Below are 15,736 nucleotides of genomic sequence, written 5' to 3'. Positions count from 1 at the left end.
CTTTTTACTAACATCACCTGCTCTGGAGTGTAAACATGCGGACGTGCGACCTCGCAGCTTTGCTCCACGCCAGCATGGCAGCCTGTATGTGATAGCCATCTAAAGCTGTCCATTACCACTCGCTCTGCTCTTTGAATAAGGACCTGTAAACTAGTGTGCCTCTTTAAACATTTACACGTAATACAGGTGCTTGAAGGAAACCTGACGCTCGGCACGGTCGGAGCGCTCATCTTTCGCCGAGGCAGGAAAAGGATTTTCTTACTTCTTGTAAGCCGGAGCCACCCAGTAAGGGTTCTCCGAAGCCTCCTTGGCGTGACGAAGGATGGCCTCTCGTGCATTGCTGTCGTCTGTTTTGTCCAAAGCGATGTTCTTCACGATGAAGGAGGACAACGTGCCACCGTGGGCCGCCACTCTGCCGCCTCGACCTGTCAGGAGCACACAGTTAATGAACAATAATGGAATGAGCTGAGGAAGGAACCTACAGTAACATTTTGGTTTGTGACTAGAATAGGACACCTGTGTGGCAAGATTACAGAATGCCTGTGCAAAAGAGGGGCTGCACAGTGGACGAGTGGTTAGCACGCAGGCCTCATAGCTAGGAGACCCAAGTTCAATTCCACCCTCGGCCATCTCTGTGTGGAGTTTGCATGTTCTCCCTGGAGTGCATGTGTGGGTTTTCTCCGGTTTCCTCCCACATTCCAAAAACATGCTAGGTTAATTAGTGACTCCAAATTGTCCATAGGTATGAATGTGAGTGTGAATGGTTGTTTGTCTATATGTGCCCTGTGATTGGCTGGCGACAAGTCCAGTGTATACCCCGCCTCACACCCGAAGACAGCTGGGATAGGCTCCAGCACCCCCTTGAGAGGATTGGTTGGAGGTTGGTTGAGCTACTTTGTCTTGTCGCAGAATGATTCAGAAAACATTCCTTCACGATGGATACTTGTATCTTGTATCTAAGTATCTTGTATCTATGTATACTTGTGTCACTCACTGTGCTGCTTAAACTCAAGACAAATTCACAAATTCACACACATTCATAGACTACGTTGACATTAATTGGACGGTGGAGAGCAGTGTCATGTGCTGGCTTCGGAACTGATTATGGGATGCACTCAATTGTAATCTGATGCATGTTCAAATGAAATAAAACCATTACCATTATTATTACCAAAGAGGCTTTTGAAAACTGGCTGACAATGATAATAAATGTAACCAATGAACCTATTTGGAACCCAATCAGCGATGAGAAAAAAAAACACTAAAGCACCAATCAGATCGTCGTATTTGTAATATGCACCCTGATGTTGAGCAGTCACATTTCCTCCCACACAGAAGACAACTGTGTTCCTGTGTTTCCTGTCTAACCATAATATGTTTCCTTAATGCAACCTATCGAGATTGTTGACAATTCTGCTTGTCTCTCAGACAAACAATATTTTGCAAAACCTTTGCCATAGTAACAACTTTTGACACATTTGGATGCCATGTGTTTGTCTGACTCCTTCAAATATGTATTCCTAACACTGTGGAAACATCAGACAGTTTGAGGAATTGTGTGAAAAAAACTAAATACTGCAGTGATGAGCCAGCTGGAATGCCACAAAGCCAGGGGGGAAAAAAAGTGGCCTTGGCACTATAGCTTGTTGGATAGCTGCAACACACATGCACAAGCTGCAAGCAGGGCTGCTGCAGCGTCCACTGTAACATCTGCACAAAACAAAAAAACCCAAAAAGTTTGCGTGGTCACCTGGGCCGGACACAGGTGGCTCGGGTTTGTGGGACTTCTTGGGGTCCAGGCGGTCCTTCTCCAGCTGCTTGCGTGTGCTTCTCTGTCGGGCCTCTCTGAACATGGGCAAGGCGTGAGCTTGGAGGAAGAAGGGAAAATGAGCATCATTAACATACTTTAGTTTAAGTGCAACGTCACAGCTTCTTTAATGGCAAAAATAAAAGTAAATATAAATAAAGTAAAACACTTCAGTTACAGACTCTCCTGTGTGTGCTCATATGTTGACATACTATGGGTCATAATGGTTCCGGAAGGCTCAAATTCGGAATTTGGCCAATATTTGTATAAATATCACCATAGTTCAACTCCTGAGAGATATCAGAGTACCTCACTAGACCTCAGTTCAACTAGCTTCAAGACAAACTACACCCCTTTTTTGTGACTTTTTCATCAAACAAATTGCATTAATAGGAATATATACCTGAGGACATATCTACTAACTAGCCGTTTTATTCAATTTTAAACTATTTTACTGTCATAACTGATGTGATAACTAAGAATGGGTGTGTATTAGGCCTTCATTTTTTATTAGTTATGAGTGTTTTATAGGCTGTTCACCCCATACCCTCACTCCACTCCCACAAAATCTCCATCCAAAGAAATTTAAATAAAAGTCTGTCCACATTAAAACACATTCACTGGCGATCATGCACTTTTTGGCCAATCAGAAGCCGCCTCCGTTCATCACTAAAGTGATGTATTACACAATGATGTATGTCTATCTGATGTCATCGTTAAAATGAGCATTCACTTGCACAAAGCTCAGGAAAAAAACATTTTTATCGCTCATGAATGTTATAAGGTGCATATACATCTACCACTTAACAAAATTAGACAAGTCAATATCTTCATGTTCAGAACTTAATATTGAAGTTACGCTACAAATTCCAATTAGTCTCAATATGTTTGAGTTTTGAGGGTGCACTGTTCATAAAGCCTTGTTTAGATTCTTAGTGAACACTATCACAATAAAAGCCCCCCCGCACTCAACACCATAAGAGTGCATGAGTAAATGTGAATGAGCTGTGTGTGTGTGTGTGTGTGAGTGTGTGCCTTCTTATCCTGAGGGGCTCCAAAGAGACACTTTAGCCACGGCTTAGATGAAGTGATTTTCCATGGGGTGGAGCAACTATCGCTCTTAATTCCTCTCCACGCCACATTAAGCAAAAAGGTTACTCTTAACAGATTCCCTCGCTTCTTACTCAATTGGCCCTCTAATTTTCCAGCAGCGGCGTGGGAGCATCAAGTGCGTCACTCGCAGGGTCACACCTCGGCGGCGTGGAGATGAGATCGCATGATCGCAAACAAAAGAGATAATTCTGTCTACGTGTAACGCTGCTTTATGTGTCTGCCCACTGTTACGGTTGCTTGGTGTCGTTTTGCGGCGATTGGGAGGGGGTGGGGGGCATCGTGATGGGTGTCTGTGATCACGCCAGAGACAGACGCCTCTCCTGCCTTCAATGGCGTGACACGGTGCAGGAACACGTGTTGGTGGCGTGGAAGACATACTCATCCACGACTCATCGCAGCCCATCAGCTAATGGAGGGCCGTGGACGCCGCGTGGTCCACCCCCCCCTTCCACATCACACCCAGTGGCGAGAAGAGCAGCTCTCAGCAGGTTCAGTCCTTTAAGGTCAACTGCTAGAGGTCGACACTATAATTCACAAGCCACATTGATACGGCATGGGTGGAGGAAGAGATATGGAAATACTTACGTGTAATGACATACTCCTGGGTCAGGGCCTCTGCGTGCTTCTGTTTTCGCTGGCTTTTCACGACACACAGCTTAGCCCCCCTGGATGGAGGACAGTTGGTTACATGTCAGCGTCATCAGCATCAGTGGACGCCGTGAGGACAACAGCAACAATTGAATAAACAAATCCTACCTGTGGCTTTTGATTGGATCGTAGTAGACTTTGGCAAGCCCGTTTCCAGTTCCCACCATGATCTGGTTCAGCTTCGGATGCCACAAGCAGCGCACCACACTCTGCCGTGGAAGCACACACATAATATAATAAGCAGTAGAATAGGATGCGATGTGTGAATAGGACGTAGGTCATATAGTGAAGATGAGCTTCACAGTGCTGCTCTACTTGACTATATTTGGATGTTGGGATGAGGGACTGTGTGTGACAGATGGCCCAGTACCAATAGGCAAATATGACCACATTTATCCAGAGGTGTGTGTGCGTGTATGCGTTTGTGAGGAAGAACTGCAGACTACATGCACAGAAGCTGCACAAATAGTAACTGTGCAATACACCAACATAGCCAAAACATTATGACTACACCATCAAGGGTCAGCTTTTCCAATTCTCCATTCACCCCAATAACATGTGATGACCTAATGACATTGGAGGTATGCAGATTTTTTTTCCAAACACTACAACAGTGTGGGGGGTGGGTTGGGGTCTAGGACAGTAGTAGAATGTAGGATGGGGGCTGGGTGGCGCAACCACTGGGACGTCCAGATTCGGTGAGGGTGAAAAGCTGCTTAACGTCCAGCTGTTGAGCTTCCCACCAGGACATCAGAGCAAGGAGCCTCAATCTCACACGCACACTCATTCATTCATTCACTCATAAATAAAAAAATCTCATTAAATATAAATCAATGAAATGGTTATCTACATGTATGCATCCTCAGTAGCACTCAACAAATGATACACTTGAATAGAGAGAACAGCTCCTTGCACGTGCCTGCAATTTGTCAGAAAGGGTAAACTCACACCACGCTGCATGGATTTGAGCTCTGCCCCCTCCCGCTTTATCATACAACACTGTATTACGGTAGCTATCCTGACTTTGTGCAGACGGGTCTATTTATGTCTATTACGAAAGGTGGCAGTTATTAACTGTAGGACATTTCTATTTTGAGCAGAACTGTAGATGGAACTTGTATTATTGCAAGTATTTACATTTATTTCTATGACTCAAGGTGGCAGTTATCTTCAATAACTGGCAAGAGGAACAAGTGCTTTTATTATATGACGTGCCAAAATTGAGCAAATTGACTGCCGACTGTTACTATGAGGGCGGCACGGCTGTCGAGTGGTTAGCGCACAGACCTCACAGCTCGGAGGACCAGGGTTTGATTCCACCCTCGGCCATCTCTGCGTGGAGTGTGCATGTCCGGGTACTCCGTTTTCCTCCCACATTCCAAAAAACATGCTAGGTTAATTGGCGACTCCAAATTGTCCATAGGTATGAATGTGAGTGTGAATGGTTGTTTGTCTATATGCGCCCTGTGATTGGCTGGTGACCAGTCCAGGGCTGGGATAGGCTCCAGCACCCCTGCAACCCTCGTGAGGAAAAAGCGGTAGAAAATGAATGAATGAATGTTACTATGAGCATTATTATTGTTTCTGTTTTTATTATTGTTTCTGTTTATTTCTATTACACAGTGTTGCCATAAATCATACAACACTGTGCTGTACGGCTTGGTACAGTTTTAATTGCTGTATTAAAAAGGCAGCTTTTTTTAAGTCGACATCATAAGTTTAGCACTGTGTGATTGACAGTGTCCAATAAAATCCTGGTGTAGCTTAACAGTCCACACGGAATGAGTCACAACAACGGAACAAGCCTACACAAAAGCCCACAAAAGGAGTCCAATTCAGTGAGACCCGCAACAGCAGAACCCCCATCCAAGAACAGCTCAGCCAGTCCAACCGCAGAAGAGGGGTTCAGATATTATGACCATTGTGTTTATATCGACGGGGCTCCCGTGTTCATGCTTCAAAAATGAAATGGGAAGTGTTAATCGGCCCCATTCCTCTATAGTAACCTTGCTGTCCCATCGCATTAACATACCAATGGAATTAACAAATAACATCTATTTTCCCGCTGGGGGCAAATGCTACCCTTATTCTGCTGGATATGAAAATATTACGCTGCGCTAAAGGGACAAGAAGGCCACAGCTGTGTTTCTTGTTTAGTGGCTGCTGAGTGGACCCAAATGTGCTTCTGACAGTAAAAGTTACACAAGCCAACACTCGGCGGCTCTAGGGAAACGTCTGTGTCTCTTACAGCAACGAAATCAGCATGGGCTGGACTTCCTGTCATGTAGGTAGAAAGTACATGAATGAAATTACAAGGCAGAATTCCCAAATGAATTTCATCACAGCATATCATGTCAGCCTCCAATTACGATGCTGATATGGCCCTAGTATGGCCCCAATTTGCCTGATCAGTTCTTGAAAAGTGCTTTTAGGAAGCCCTACAGGGAACACACAGTTTGTATGTGTCTGTAGCTTTAATGCTAATGAGATGTTTGTCCATGCTCGTCTTAGAGATTGTGTGGTTCTGGTGAATTTGATACACTTTTTACATATACAGATTATTAAAAGAACCCTTATATTATAGTGTATAATTGAATTGAAAAATTATATATATTATATATAATTGCTGTATATAACTGTAATTATAGTAGTCTAATTTACTGGTCAAAATGGAATTTAGACAGTTTAAAAGTGCTTTTAGGAAGCCCTACTGGGAACACGCAGTTTGTATGTGTCTGTAGCTTTAATGCTAATGACATGCTCGTCTTAGAGATTGTGTGGTTCTGGTGAATTTGGAACACTTTTTACATATACAGTAATTCCTCGTGTACCGTATTGCCATTAATTGGTTTCAGTGCATTTCTGTGAAGTAGGCTTCCTTATTTATAAATGGAATATTGTCAGTTATAGTATAGGAAACCAACCTGTTTACAACCTTCTAAATATGGTTTAGAGACCTCTACACACAAACAAACACCCCTATAGTCAACTTCATCCTTTACTATACTTAATTTAGGCAAAGAAATACTGCAAAAAAACTATAATACAGTGAAGCCAATAAATTTGTACTGTGAAATGGCATAATGATGTACACATACATCAACATAACATTAAGGATTGGAACGCGAGGACACAAACGCGACACTAGCAGAGATATTGTATGCATGCTAACGTGCTAACATGACTGTCACATTCACTGAAAAAAAACTACATCAAACTTACAGCTCTCACGTCTTTAGCTGACGGATAGTTGGATGAGACTCCCCGGGATTTATTTTAATGTGTGTAGTAAAGTACGAATCGTTGTTGGAGTTTGAATTTGGACTTGAGAAATGGTGCCCCGCTATAAAGAAAGATTAATAAAAATATTTTCTAACACACAATAGCTTTGTGGGGATGCTTGTCTCTGAGCAGTCACACAATGAATGAATAATAGCTTTCATTTCTGGTATGGAGGGACAAAAGGCAGACTTTCATATCAAAGGAATCGTTTTTTTTGGAGACGCACAACACAAGAAGCAGCCAAGCGGGAACATAAAATTGGTGTTCTTCCTAAAGTGTGGGCCATGCCAACTTTTACTGCTTTGCCTCAGGCTGTGATACAGGCTGGCGGGTGAACAGCACTGAGTTTCAGCTCTGTAATAACAAGTCGAAAAGTTGAAGTTATAATATGAGGAAAAAGATGTCTCTGACTGTTTACATTTGTGTGGAAATGTTGACTTTCAAATTGTTAAAGTCACAACTCTATTGGTACAATATCACATCTTTTTCTCATCAGCGTGGTCGTAACACTCCCCTGTAGGTTCTTCCCTCTTCTGTTAAGACAATCTCAATGTGAGGGTCTGATGCATGCATCAACGCGGCCTTCAAAAAAAAAATCCCCCATCCTAAAGAGTGCCGCAGGATGGAGAGCTGATGTTACAAGTGATTGGTGGCTCTTCCTTTCACTTCCTCGCTTGCCTGGACTGCAGTGCACTTAAATTCTCAGGCCTTAGGAAATTCTGATGTCTTATGTAAACATAGTAAATAGTGCATTCATCAGGTTCAGTGAGTGCACACCCGCTGCAAAAAAGAACGCACAATGGGGCAGAGGTGGTAGCAGTATTTGGCCAGTTCCGTGAGTTTGAAGAAAAGGGCCCAACGTTAACACAAATGTGAATAGAAAGTGTGCAGGTCCAAAATAATAAAGTTGACATGCCAAAAAGTAAAGCAAAATATAAATGCACTTAAGTGAGATTACAGTAATGGATCTGTCTTATAAACAGTATGCTACACGGGTTCTAATGTACACAAATTAGCTGGTCCTCCGTACCAGTGCCTGCGGGCTTATGAGACTAGGATCTGCTACATTTTTGTTGCAGTACCAAGATCTAACAGGTTCTTTTGTGCTAAGGAAGCAGTGCCGACGTTTCAAACAATGGCAGACAAGGTGGCCAAATGAAGACGACCATCTCTTACAAATGTTCTCTCAGCATGATGCATTGCAGTTCAACACGACCGCAAACCACAACCTAAGACTTTACAATAAGACACAAAAAATTGCAGACGTTAACGAGGAACGAACATGCCCAAAATTACACTAGGTGTTTTTCAAATTTCAAGTAAGTCGAACTTATGAAGTCAAATTTGAGGTTTAAATGGGACTTTTCTTAATGCTTTTTCCACTTTTCTCTAACATTGTTAGAATGTTGCATTATCGTGTTAATGAGGTTTGCGCATTTGGATGGATCTGAGCGCTCGGTTTCAGAGTGTTTTATCCAACATGGGCGTGCCCGGGTGCAAACTGTATAAACTGAGGGGTGTAATAAATTAAAACAGCTGGAATAGGTGCAGATTCTGAAAGATCTCTGAAGCTTTCTGTGTGGGTTATCATGTGTAGGAGTCCATGACTCTATAGGAGTCCATGACTCAATAAAATCTAATTATTTTTTGTCAACAAAATAATAGCACAGGCAACGGAGTAAGGATACACCATTTGACAAAAATTCAGGAATACAAGTGTTAGCTTATACAAGCAAACAAAAAACACTATTTATGTAGAGTTTTTCAAGATACTCAAAGACGCTGAATCATGTAACTTGGGGTTTGTTTTTACGCCAGGGGTCTCAAACACACTGCCCCGTGGGCCAAATGTGGCCCGCAGGACACTAGTTTGAGGCCCCCGCCTTGATATGAAAGTTTAATGTTAGTGCAGCCCGCGCAAGTTTGATATGGATGCTGTATGGTATCATGTACCCAGAAAAAATTATTACGTTTGATTAATGTTCATGTTAAAGGTTAAGTAACTTAATAGTTATCCTCCCTATCCGTGTGGAAGTGGTAAGTTTTTGGCTATTTAAGTTTACAGGAAATAACTTGAAGGCTACCGTTTAGGTCGCTAGCTCTCTAGTTTGCGAGTTAGCATGTGTCTCAAGACCCTGCAGTTGCGCAATATGTTGTAAATAAGAGTAGAAATGTGACTATAGTCGTGTTTTGTCATGTCTACAGGGCTCTAATAATGCTTTGTTAATTTTAATCTGAAAAAAATAATTTGTCTACCCACCAACTATATGTGGTTTCTTAAGTTTTTATTATTTGCAGTTTTATTATTATATTTATTTATGTATTACTGATTGATTGATTTTCTTTATTCTTGATTTGTTTATTTATTTTTCATCTTATTTTGTGTAGAAAAATAAAAAGTAAGATATTTGAGAACAGTGGAATGTTTTATCAGAGCTTTTATTGTAGAAAATTGGAACCAAAGCAAAGTTTTTTTAATTTTTTTGTTTTTAATAAATGCGTTTTTTTGTTTTTTTTGGGGAAAACCTGATGCGGCCCAGCCTCACCCAGACCCTAGCTCCAGTGGCCCCCCAAGTAAATTGAGTTTGAGACCCCTGGTTTACGCAGTCCCAATTCAACACCGCCACCTGCCACCTTTGACTGATCTTTAGGATTAAACTTTGATTCTCAATGATGTCTCATCAACTTGTATACATAATCCAGTCATCCAAAGCCGAGCGAGGTGAAATTCGGTTCACTGGCAGTTTAAAAATAATGCACAAAACGGGTCAAGTGAATCCTCTCAAATGTTGCCAGTGTTTTATCTTGTGCTCCCTTGTCCGGCCAGTTTGCTTATGACTTAGTGCTCTGTTAGATGTTTTGACTGCAGTTACTAGCTTTGACTGACCACAAAAGGAGGAGTGGTATGTTATTGACAGCAACACCTCTGCAAGCTCATGTGAGTGGAACATGCTGATGATGTCCTCGCGTAATTTAATTTTAACATTAAAAAAACCAAAACTCAGCCATGTAAAAAGTGCCAAAACTATGGTCTTGCCAAAGCTTTGTGGGAAGGATTTGCGTCAGGAAAGATGATCAGATTACTCGACATTCTCCAAGTTTGACAAACTTTTGAAAAACTTTCCCTTCGCCTGCTCGTGCCTGCATGTATAAATACCACAAGATGAAATGTTCATTTAGTGCGATAAATCATGAGACAAGCTTACATGTGCTTTCTGAAAGAGCTGTGTAGAATCACAATGACATTTCTGATGATTTAATACAAGTTTATAAAAACCTAACATGTCAAATAAGCAATGTAGCAAGCATCATCGCGACAGCGGATTCCTGCATAACCTTGATGCAGCACTTGTGTCCCCGGATAATCGCAGGTTGTCAGTCAAAAAAAGTATTATTTCTCTAAAAATGGCAGTTTTCATCTCATCCACCCCAAGTAGTTGAAGTAGTTAAGCATGAAATATACCATAATAATAAAGTAAACAGCCCTGCATACATCCATCCATCTTAGATGCCGCTTATCCTCATTAGGGTCACAGGCGGGGTACACCCTGGATTGGTCGCCAGCCAATCACAGGGCACATATAGACAAACAACCATTCACACTCACATTCATACCTATGGACAACAATCTATGGAATGTGGGAGGAAACCCACACACGCACGCGTGAGAGAACATGCAAACTCCACACAGAGATGCCCGCGCGGGGATTTGAACCCATTTCTTCCCCATCTCACGATTGTGTGACCCGCATGCTAATCATTTGGCAACCGTGCGGCCATCCTGCATACATGTACAATGTAACTTGCAGAGAGTTGAACACATGGTAACATATGATGTACAACAGGAAAGCAGACCTGGCTTGGAGCCACGCCTTCTCTGACAGCTAGCCTATACGACCCAGTGGAGCCACTTATCTCCACGGGCTGCTTAGTGGGAGGCGGCACCATAGCGGGTGGAAGTACAGTCGTCGTTGTAGACTGTGACTTGGATTCCATCCGTTCTGTTGATCATTATTAATTATACACAAGCGGTGAGTGCCTTTACATTTAATAATTTCATTTCATTAGTTTTTATTTAGGGATATAAAACTGGAATTGTGCTTCTATACATTTAGCTTGTTCGCTTCCTTCATGGCGAGTGAACGATGGCGATTGAAGAGCGACAGAGAGGGTGCTGAAGCTGAATTTAAGCTCATAATTGCAGTAGTCACTTTTATTGCAAATGTTGATCCAAAACTGAGTGTTAATATCAAGCTAGCAGGAGAGTCTGGAAGGGGGGGGGGTGCCAACGCAATGTATGTGGCGCCTCCATGCAGCAGCATAATCCAGGCTTTATTTGCGTGCCAAAAATAGACATTTTTATTGTCGTCTCAATTCCTCACATTTATTTGCTATTCATTGGGTGGTCTCGGAATGTGACCCCTGTGGGGATCTGTATAGCTATTTTCAAGTGACATTGTATAGAAATTAAACTTTAGATTTAATGACTTGTTGCCAACTGTTTGGATAACAATGGCTGTATGTGGAGTCATTCATACTGTAAAATTAATATCACTGTACAAACTGGCATGAAGGAAAATTTTGATGACTTTGTCATTTCTGGGCTGGGTATCTAGTCCGAATGCCTCCCGGACACCTCCCTGGAGAGGTGTTCCGGGAATGCCCAGCCGGGAAAAGGCCCTGGGGCAGACCTCGGACACGCTGCAGGGATTATGCCTATAACAGCTGGCTTGGGAACACCTGGGATCTGGAGAGGGTAGCCAAGTCTGGGCTTCCCAACTGAGACTGCTGCCCCTGCGACCGCGACCCCGACCCGGATAAGTGGCAGACAACGCATGTACAGAGGCTGAGACGACACTAACCGAAGCATCACTTACCGCATTAGTGACATCTATTTCATAGACCCGCTGAAAGGTAGCTCGGTCAAAAAACACCAGCTTCCCGTGACCTTCGTCTTTCTTCACTGAGGTGCCCGTCACAAGAAGCTGGTCGTCTGGGCTAAAACAGCAGTCCGTCCTGGTCAGGAAAAAATGATACACCATTGGATTAAAGCATACTTTTATAAAATAGGCACGTATGCTAAATTCTCACATAGGAAAGTAGTTTGTCAGCCCGTTAGCCATATTCAATGGCTTCTTGAAGTTGCGTATATCCCAAATTTTTAGCGTGTCATCACCTAGAAGATAACAGAACATTTTTGACACTTTTACATTGGGGAAAAACAGCATTTCATTTTCAACATGGAATGAATGTAAATATGTCAATATTTCATGAACGCAACCTCTCACCTCCACGTGATGCAAGGATCAAGCCGTCGTACGAGAAGGTGAGGCAGGAGATGTCAGATCCTGGAATGTGGGCTTGGCGACTGTGGTACTTTGTGTGGACCTAAAAATATTTTTTTTAAAAGAGAAAGAAAGAAGACGTCAAAAAGAAGTCTGATGCAAACAGCAACAATAAACAATTCTCCTCATGGCAGAACAATCTTCAGCAAAACATCTCACTGTCCAAATACTTTTGGGCCGAATTGAACAGCTGACAAATACATCAACCTTTCTCGTAGCACACACACACACACACACACACACACCTGAATCTACTTGTGTGGGTCAGACATTGCATGTATATGCCAAGGTGTGCAGCTCCAGACTGGAAGTGAGCCAAAACACACACACACACACACACACACACACAAAAGAAGAGAACAGAAACAAAGCTGAACAGGGTGAAGAGAAAATAAGTTGTTTTTTAATGTTGTATTAATTACTGTCTAATTAGAAGAATGCAGTTTCTTTTTCATTGTTGATGCATAAACTAATCACTTAAGCCAATCATCAACCGGGTGCTAATTAGCTCCACTACAGGATGCTTAGTTGTATGGGGACAAAAGCGGTGCAGAGATAAAAGCGATGGATCATTACAAGACACGGGTGAAGCAATAGTTTGGGGAGGTAGGCTTGCTAATACCCAAACAAACATAACCTTGGTTTATACAGCTACAATCTCATTAGTTCTCAACGCAATGCAAATAAATGAGTGAAAAGAGAATGGAGCAATACAGGTTTTTTTTTGTGTCTCAGAAATGCGGATAAGGAATTTTAAGTGCACAGAGTGTGAAAGACAGATAAGATAGTGAAGTATAAAAAGGAAAAAAAAAGTGTGGAGAGTAGAGTGTGAGGTGAAAGAGTGATGTGCCCTCGCGATACAAGAGGGAATTGAGGCCATATCTGACTTGCAAAGTAAATGGACTGGGGTTATTAACTGGGACGGAATAGATAACGGTGTCACCTTGAACTGTAGATAACCAGGATTCCGCTTTTGACACTTTTGTCTGCGATTGTCACCGGGGATGATTTTATTTTTCACCATCATCATTTTAACACGGACTCTTATAACCATCATTACCTACCTACTTATTTTCTTCACCTCACTGAACTTAAGAATTTAGCATAATAAAATTACATTTGGGGGCGGCACGGCGGTCTAGTGGTTAGCGCGCAGACCTCACAGCTAGGAGACCAGGGTTCAATTCCACCCTCGGCCATCTCTGTGTGGAGTTTGCATGTTCTCCCCGTGCATGCGTGGGTTTTCTCCGGGTACTCCGGTTTCCTCCCACATTCCAAAAACATGCTAGGTTAATTGGCCACTCCAAATTGTCCATAGGTATGAATGTGAGTGTGAATGGTTGTTTGTCTATATGTGCCCTGTGATTGGCTGGCGCCCAGTCCAGGGTGTACCCCGCCTCTCGCCCGAAGACAGCTGGGATAGGCTCCAGCACCCCCGCGACCCTCGTGAGGAAAAAGCGGTAGTGAATGAATGAATGAATGAAAATTACATTTGCCTCTCTAGGGCTGCATGGTCGACGAGTGGTTAGCACGCAGGCCTCACAGCTAGGAGACTCAAGTTCAATTCCATCCTCTGCCATGTGTGGAGTTTGCATGTTCTCCCCGTGCATGCGTGAGTTTTCTCCACGTACTCCGGTTTCCTCCCACATTCCAAAAACATGCTAGGTTAATTGGCAACTCTAAATTGTCCATAGGTATGAATGTGAGTGTGAATGGTTGTTTGTCTATATAGTATGTGCCCTGTGATTGGCTGGCGACCAGTCCAGGGTGTACAGACAGCTGGGATAGGCTCCAGCACCCACGCGACCTCATGAGGATAAGCGGTACACAATGAATGAATGAATACTTAATGAGCAATAATAATGTCAGTATAACGGTCGAATACAGCCAGGGCAGTCCAGGATGTACCCCGCCTCTCGTCTGAAGACAGCTGGGATAGGCTCCAGCACCCTGGCGACCCTCGTGAGGATAGAAAATGAATGAATGGCCTCTCTAGATAATGTACTGTTGATAATGTCCCACATTCTTAAACATACGTACGTCCAGTCAAAGATGGCTTCATGTTTAACCAGGAAGTCAAGTTATGAGAACGTGTTTGACCCCCCGCCCCCTGTCTTCCATCAGGATCCTCTTTCTAAAATTAATACCATGTGCGGTTAGCACCCGCTGTGTTTAAGCTCCTCTTATGTTGTCGTCATGTGCGAGGTTACACTAACTTTAGACTTTAGCGTACTTTTTTTTTTTTTTGCACCGCCAAAGAAAGGCCAGTCTTTCCTGCACATCTGTTGAAGTATTTACAGGAATACTCATGTGGCAGGTAAATGTGATGCTACATAAATTGTACACATCTGAACATACAGAATACTAGAATGACAGATGTGTGTGAAAGCTATACAAGATAGACACTTTATTAATCTTTAAGAGAAATTCGCAATTGACAGGAGCCGATCGGCGGTAGAAATTCCTATGACAAAGGGGTCATATGGAGTCTAGCAACTAGCACGCTGGCACCAAAGGCAAAGGAAGACATGGAACCAAGACGGCATCAACCACTACACCACTAGTTTTTGAGTAATACTAACCAACAAAATAAATAAACTAAAAGCATGTAAAAGTTTATAAAATGCAATCATCACTGTCAATCAGAGTTGGCGCCAGTGATGGGCAGCCGCATCCACCCTCCACAAGCTATTTCTAGCTCATATACTGTTGTTGTGAAAGCCTGAGTGTTTATTTACTATCCCGATGTTGGCCGGTGCTGCTGGATGCCGGGGCATTTGCTTCCTGTGATAAGCTACGCGGACGGCTCATGAAACCGGATTCCCGTACACTGTTCGAAACCCCCCTCGCGCTGCCGTGTGACATCTTCTGCGAGCTGTGCCCTTCTCTCTTAGCATCAGGCTAAATTGCCGCAGTAGTCTTCTGCGAGCTAGCGTGTCATTGACATGCTGTACATAGAAGCCGATGGGCCCGCAGATCGACGGCAAGAGCTGATAAATAGCTGAGGGAACAGCGCATCGGGTTTCACCCCGCGCCGCTAGCGATACCAGTCGACCGCAGGGCCAACTGTTCTCGCCAAGTTATCCGAGTATCATTATATGAATACCGTGAGGCTCTGTCTTTCCCTCCCACCGCTCGCTCTGCTCACCACATCAAAACCTTTACAAGCGCACACACCTAAGAAACATTCGACGACGGCCACTGTGTAGCCAGTAATGACATCTCACGCTGACCTTTGTTACTTTCTGGGGGGGATCAAGTGGCCAAACCGCAGTACTGAACAGCTGCTCGGATCTTTCATGGAAGTCAACAAGTGGTGATGGTGAGGTAGCAGATATGCATGACTGCGTGTGTTGAAGTATCACCCTAGAATCTGACAGCCTGTTCCCCTTATATAAAAGTTCGCTTGCCTACTTTCTGTGTATGAGTTGCAGACATGGGCGACCATCTTGGTTCTTGGAAGTGGTTGTGACTTCTGAAGGGTACTTTCCACGCAGAACAGGAAATCCGAGCGAAGACTGACTATTCTAAAGTACATGTA

At 43.2% G+C, this 15,736-nt stretch overlaps 1 protein-coding gene across 1 annotated transcript in view; it reads right to left on the bottom strand.

The window, feature by feature from the left end:
• The window catches only part of wdr70 (WD repeat domain 70), a 34,205-nt gene that overhangs the window by 2,748 nt on the left and 15,721 nt on the right, over positions 1–15,736 (bottom strand). The window contains exons 11-17 of the mRNA XM_058064190.2: positions 12,139–12,238; positions 11,942–12,026; positions 11,728–11,866; positions 3,677–3,777; positions 3,506–3,585; positions 1,751–1,867; positions 263–425 (exon numbers count right to left, since the gene is read on the bottom strand). Of these exons, the coding sequence (XP_057920173.2) occupies positions 263–425; positions 1,751–1,867; positions 3,506–3,585; positions 3,677–3,777; positions 11,728–11,866; positions 11,942–12,026; positions 12,139–12,238 (785 nt within the window). The remainder of the gene's footprint in view (positions 1–262; positions 426–1,750; positions 1,868–3,505; positions 3,586–3,676; positions 3,778–11,727; positions 11,867–11,941; positions 12,027–12,138; positions 12,239–15,736) is intronic.

Source organism: Doryrhamphus excisus, linkage group LG10 (assembly GCF_037039965.1).
Source record: "Doryrhamphus excisus strain RoL-2023G ecotype Guam linkage group LG10, RoL_Dexc_Guam_v1.1, whole genome shotgun sequence".
Lineage (NCBI taxonomy): Eukaryota > Metazoa > Chordata > Actinopteri > Syngnathiformes > Syngnathidae > Doryrhamphus > Doryrhamphus excisus.
Note: the sequence above shows the minus strand (reverse complement) of the source record. Positions and strands in the feature narration are given on the sequence as shown.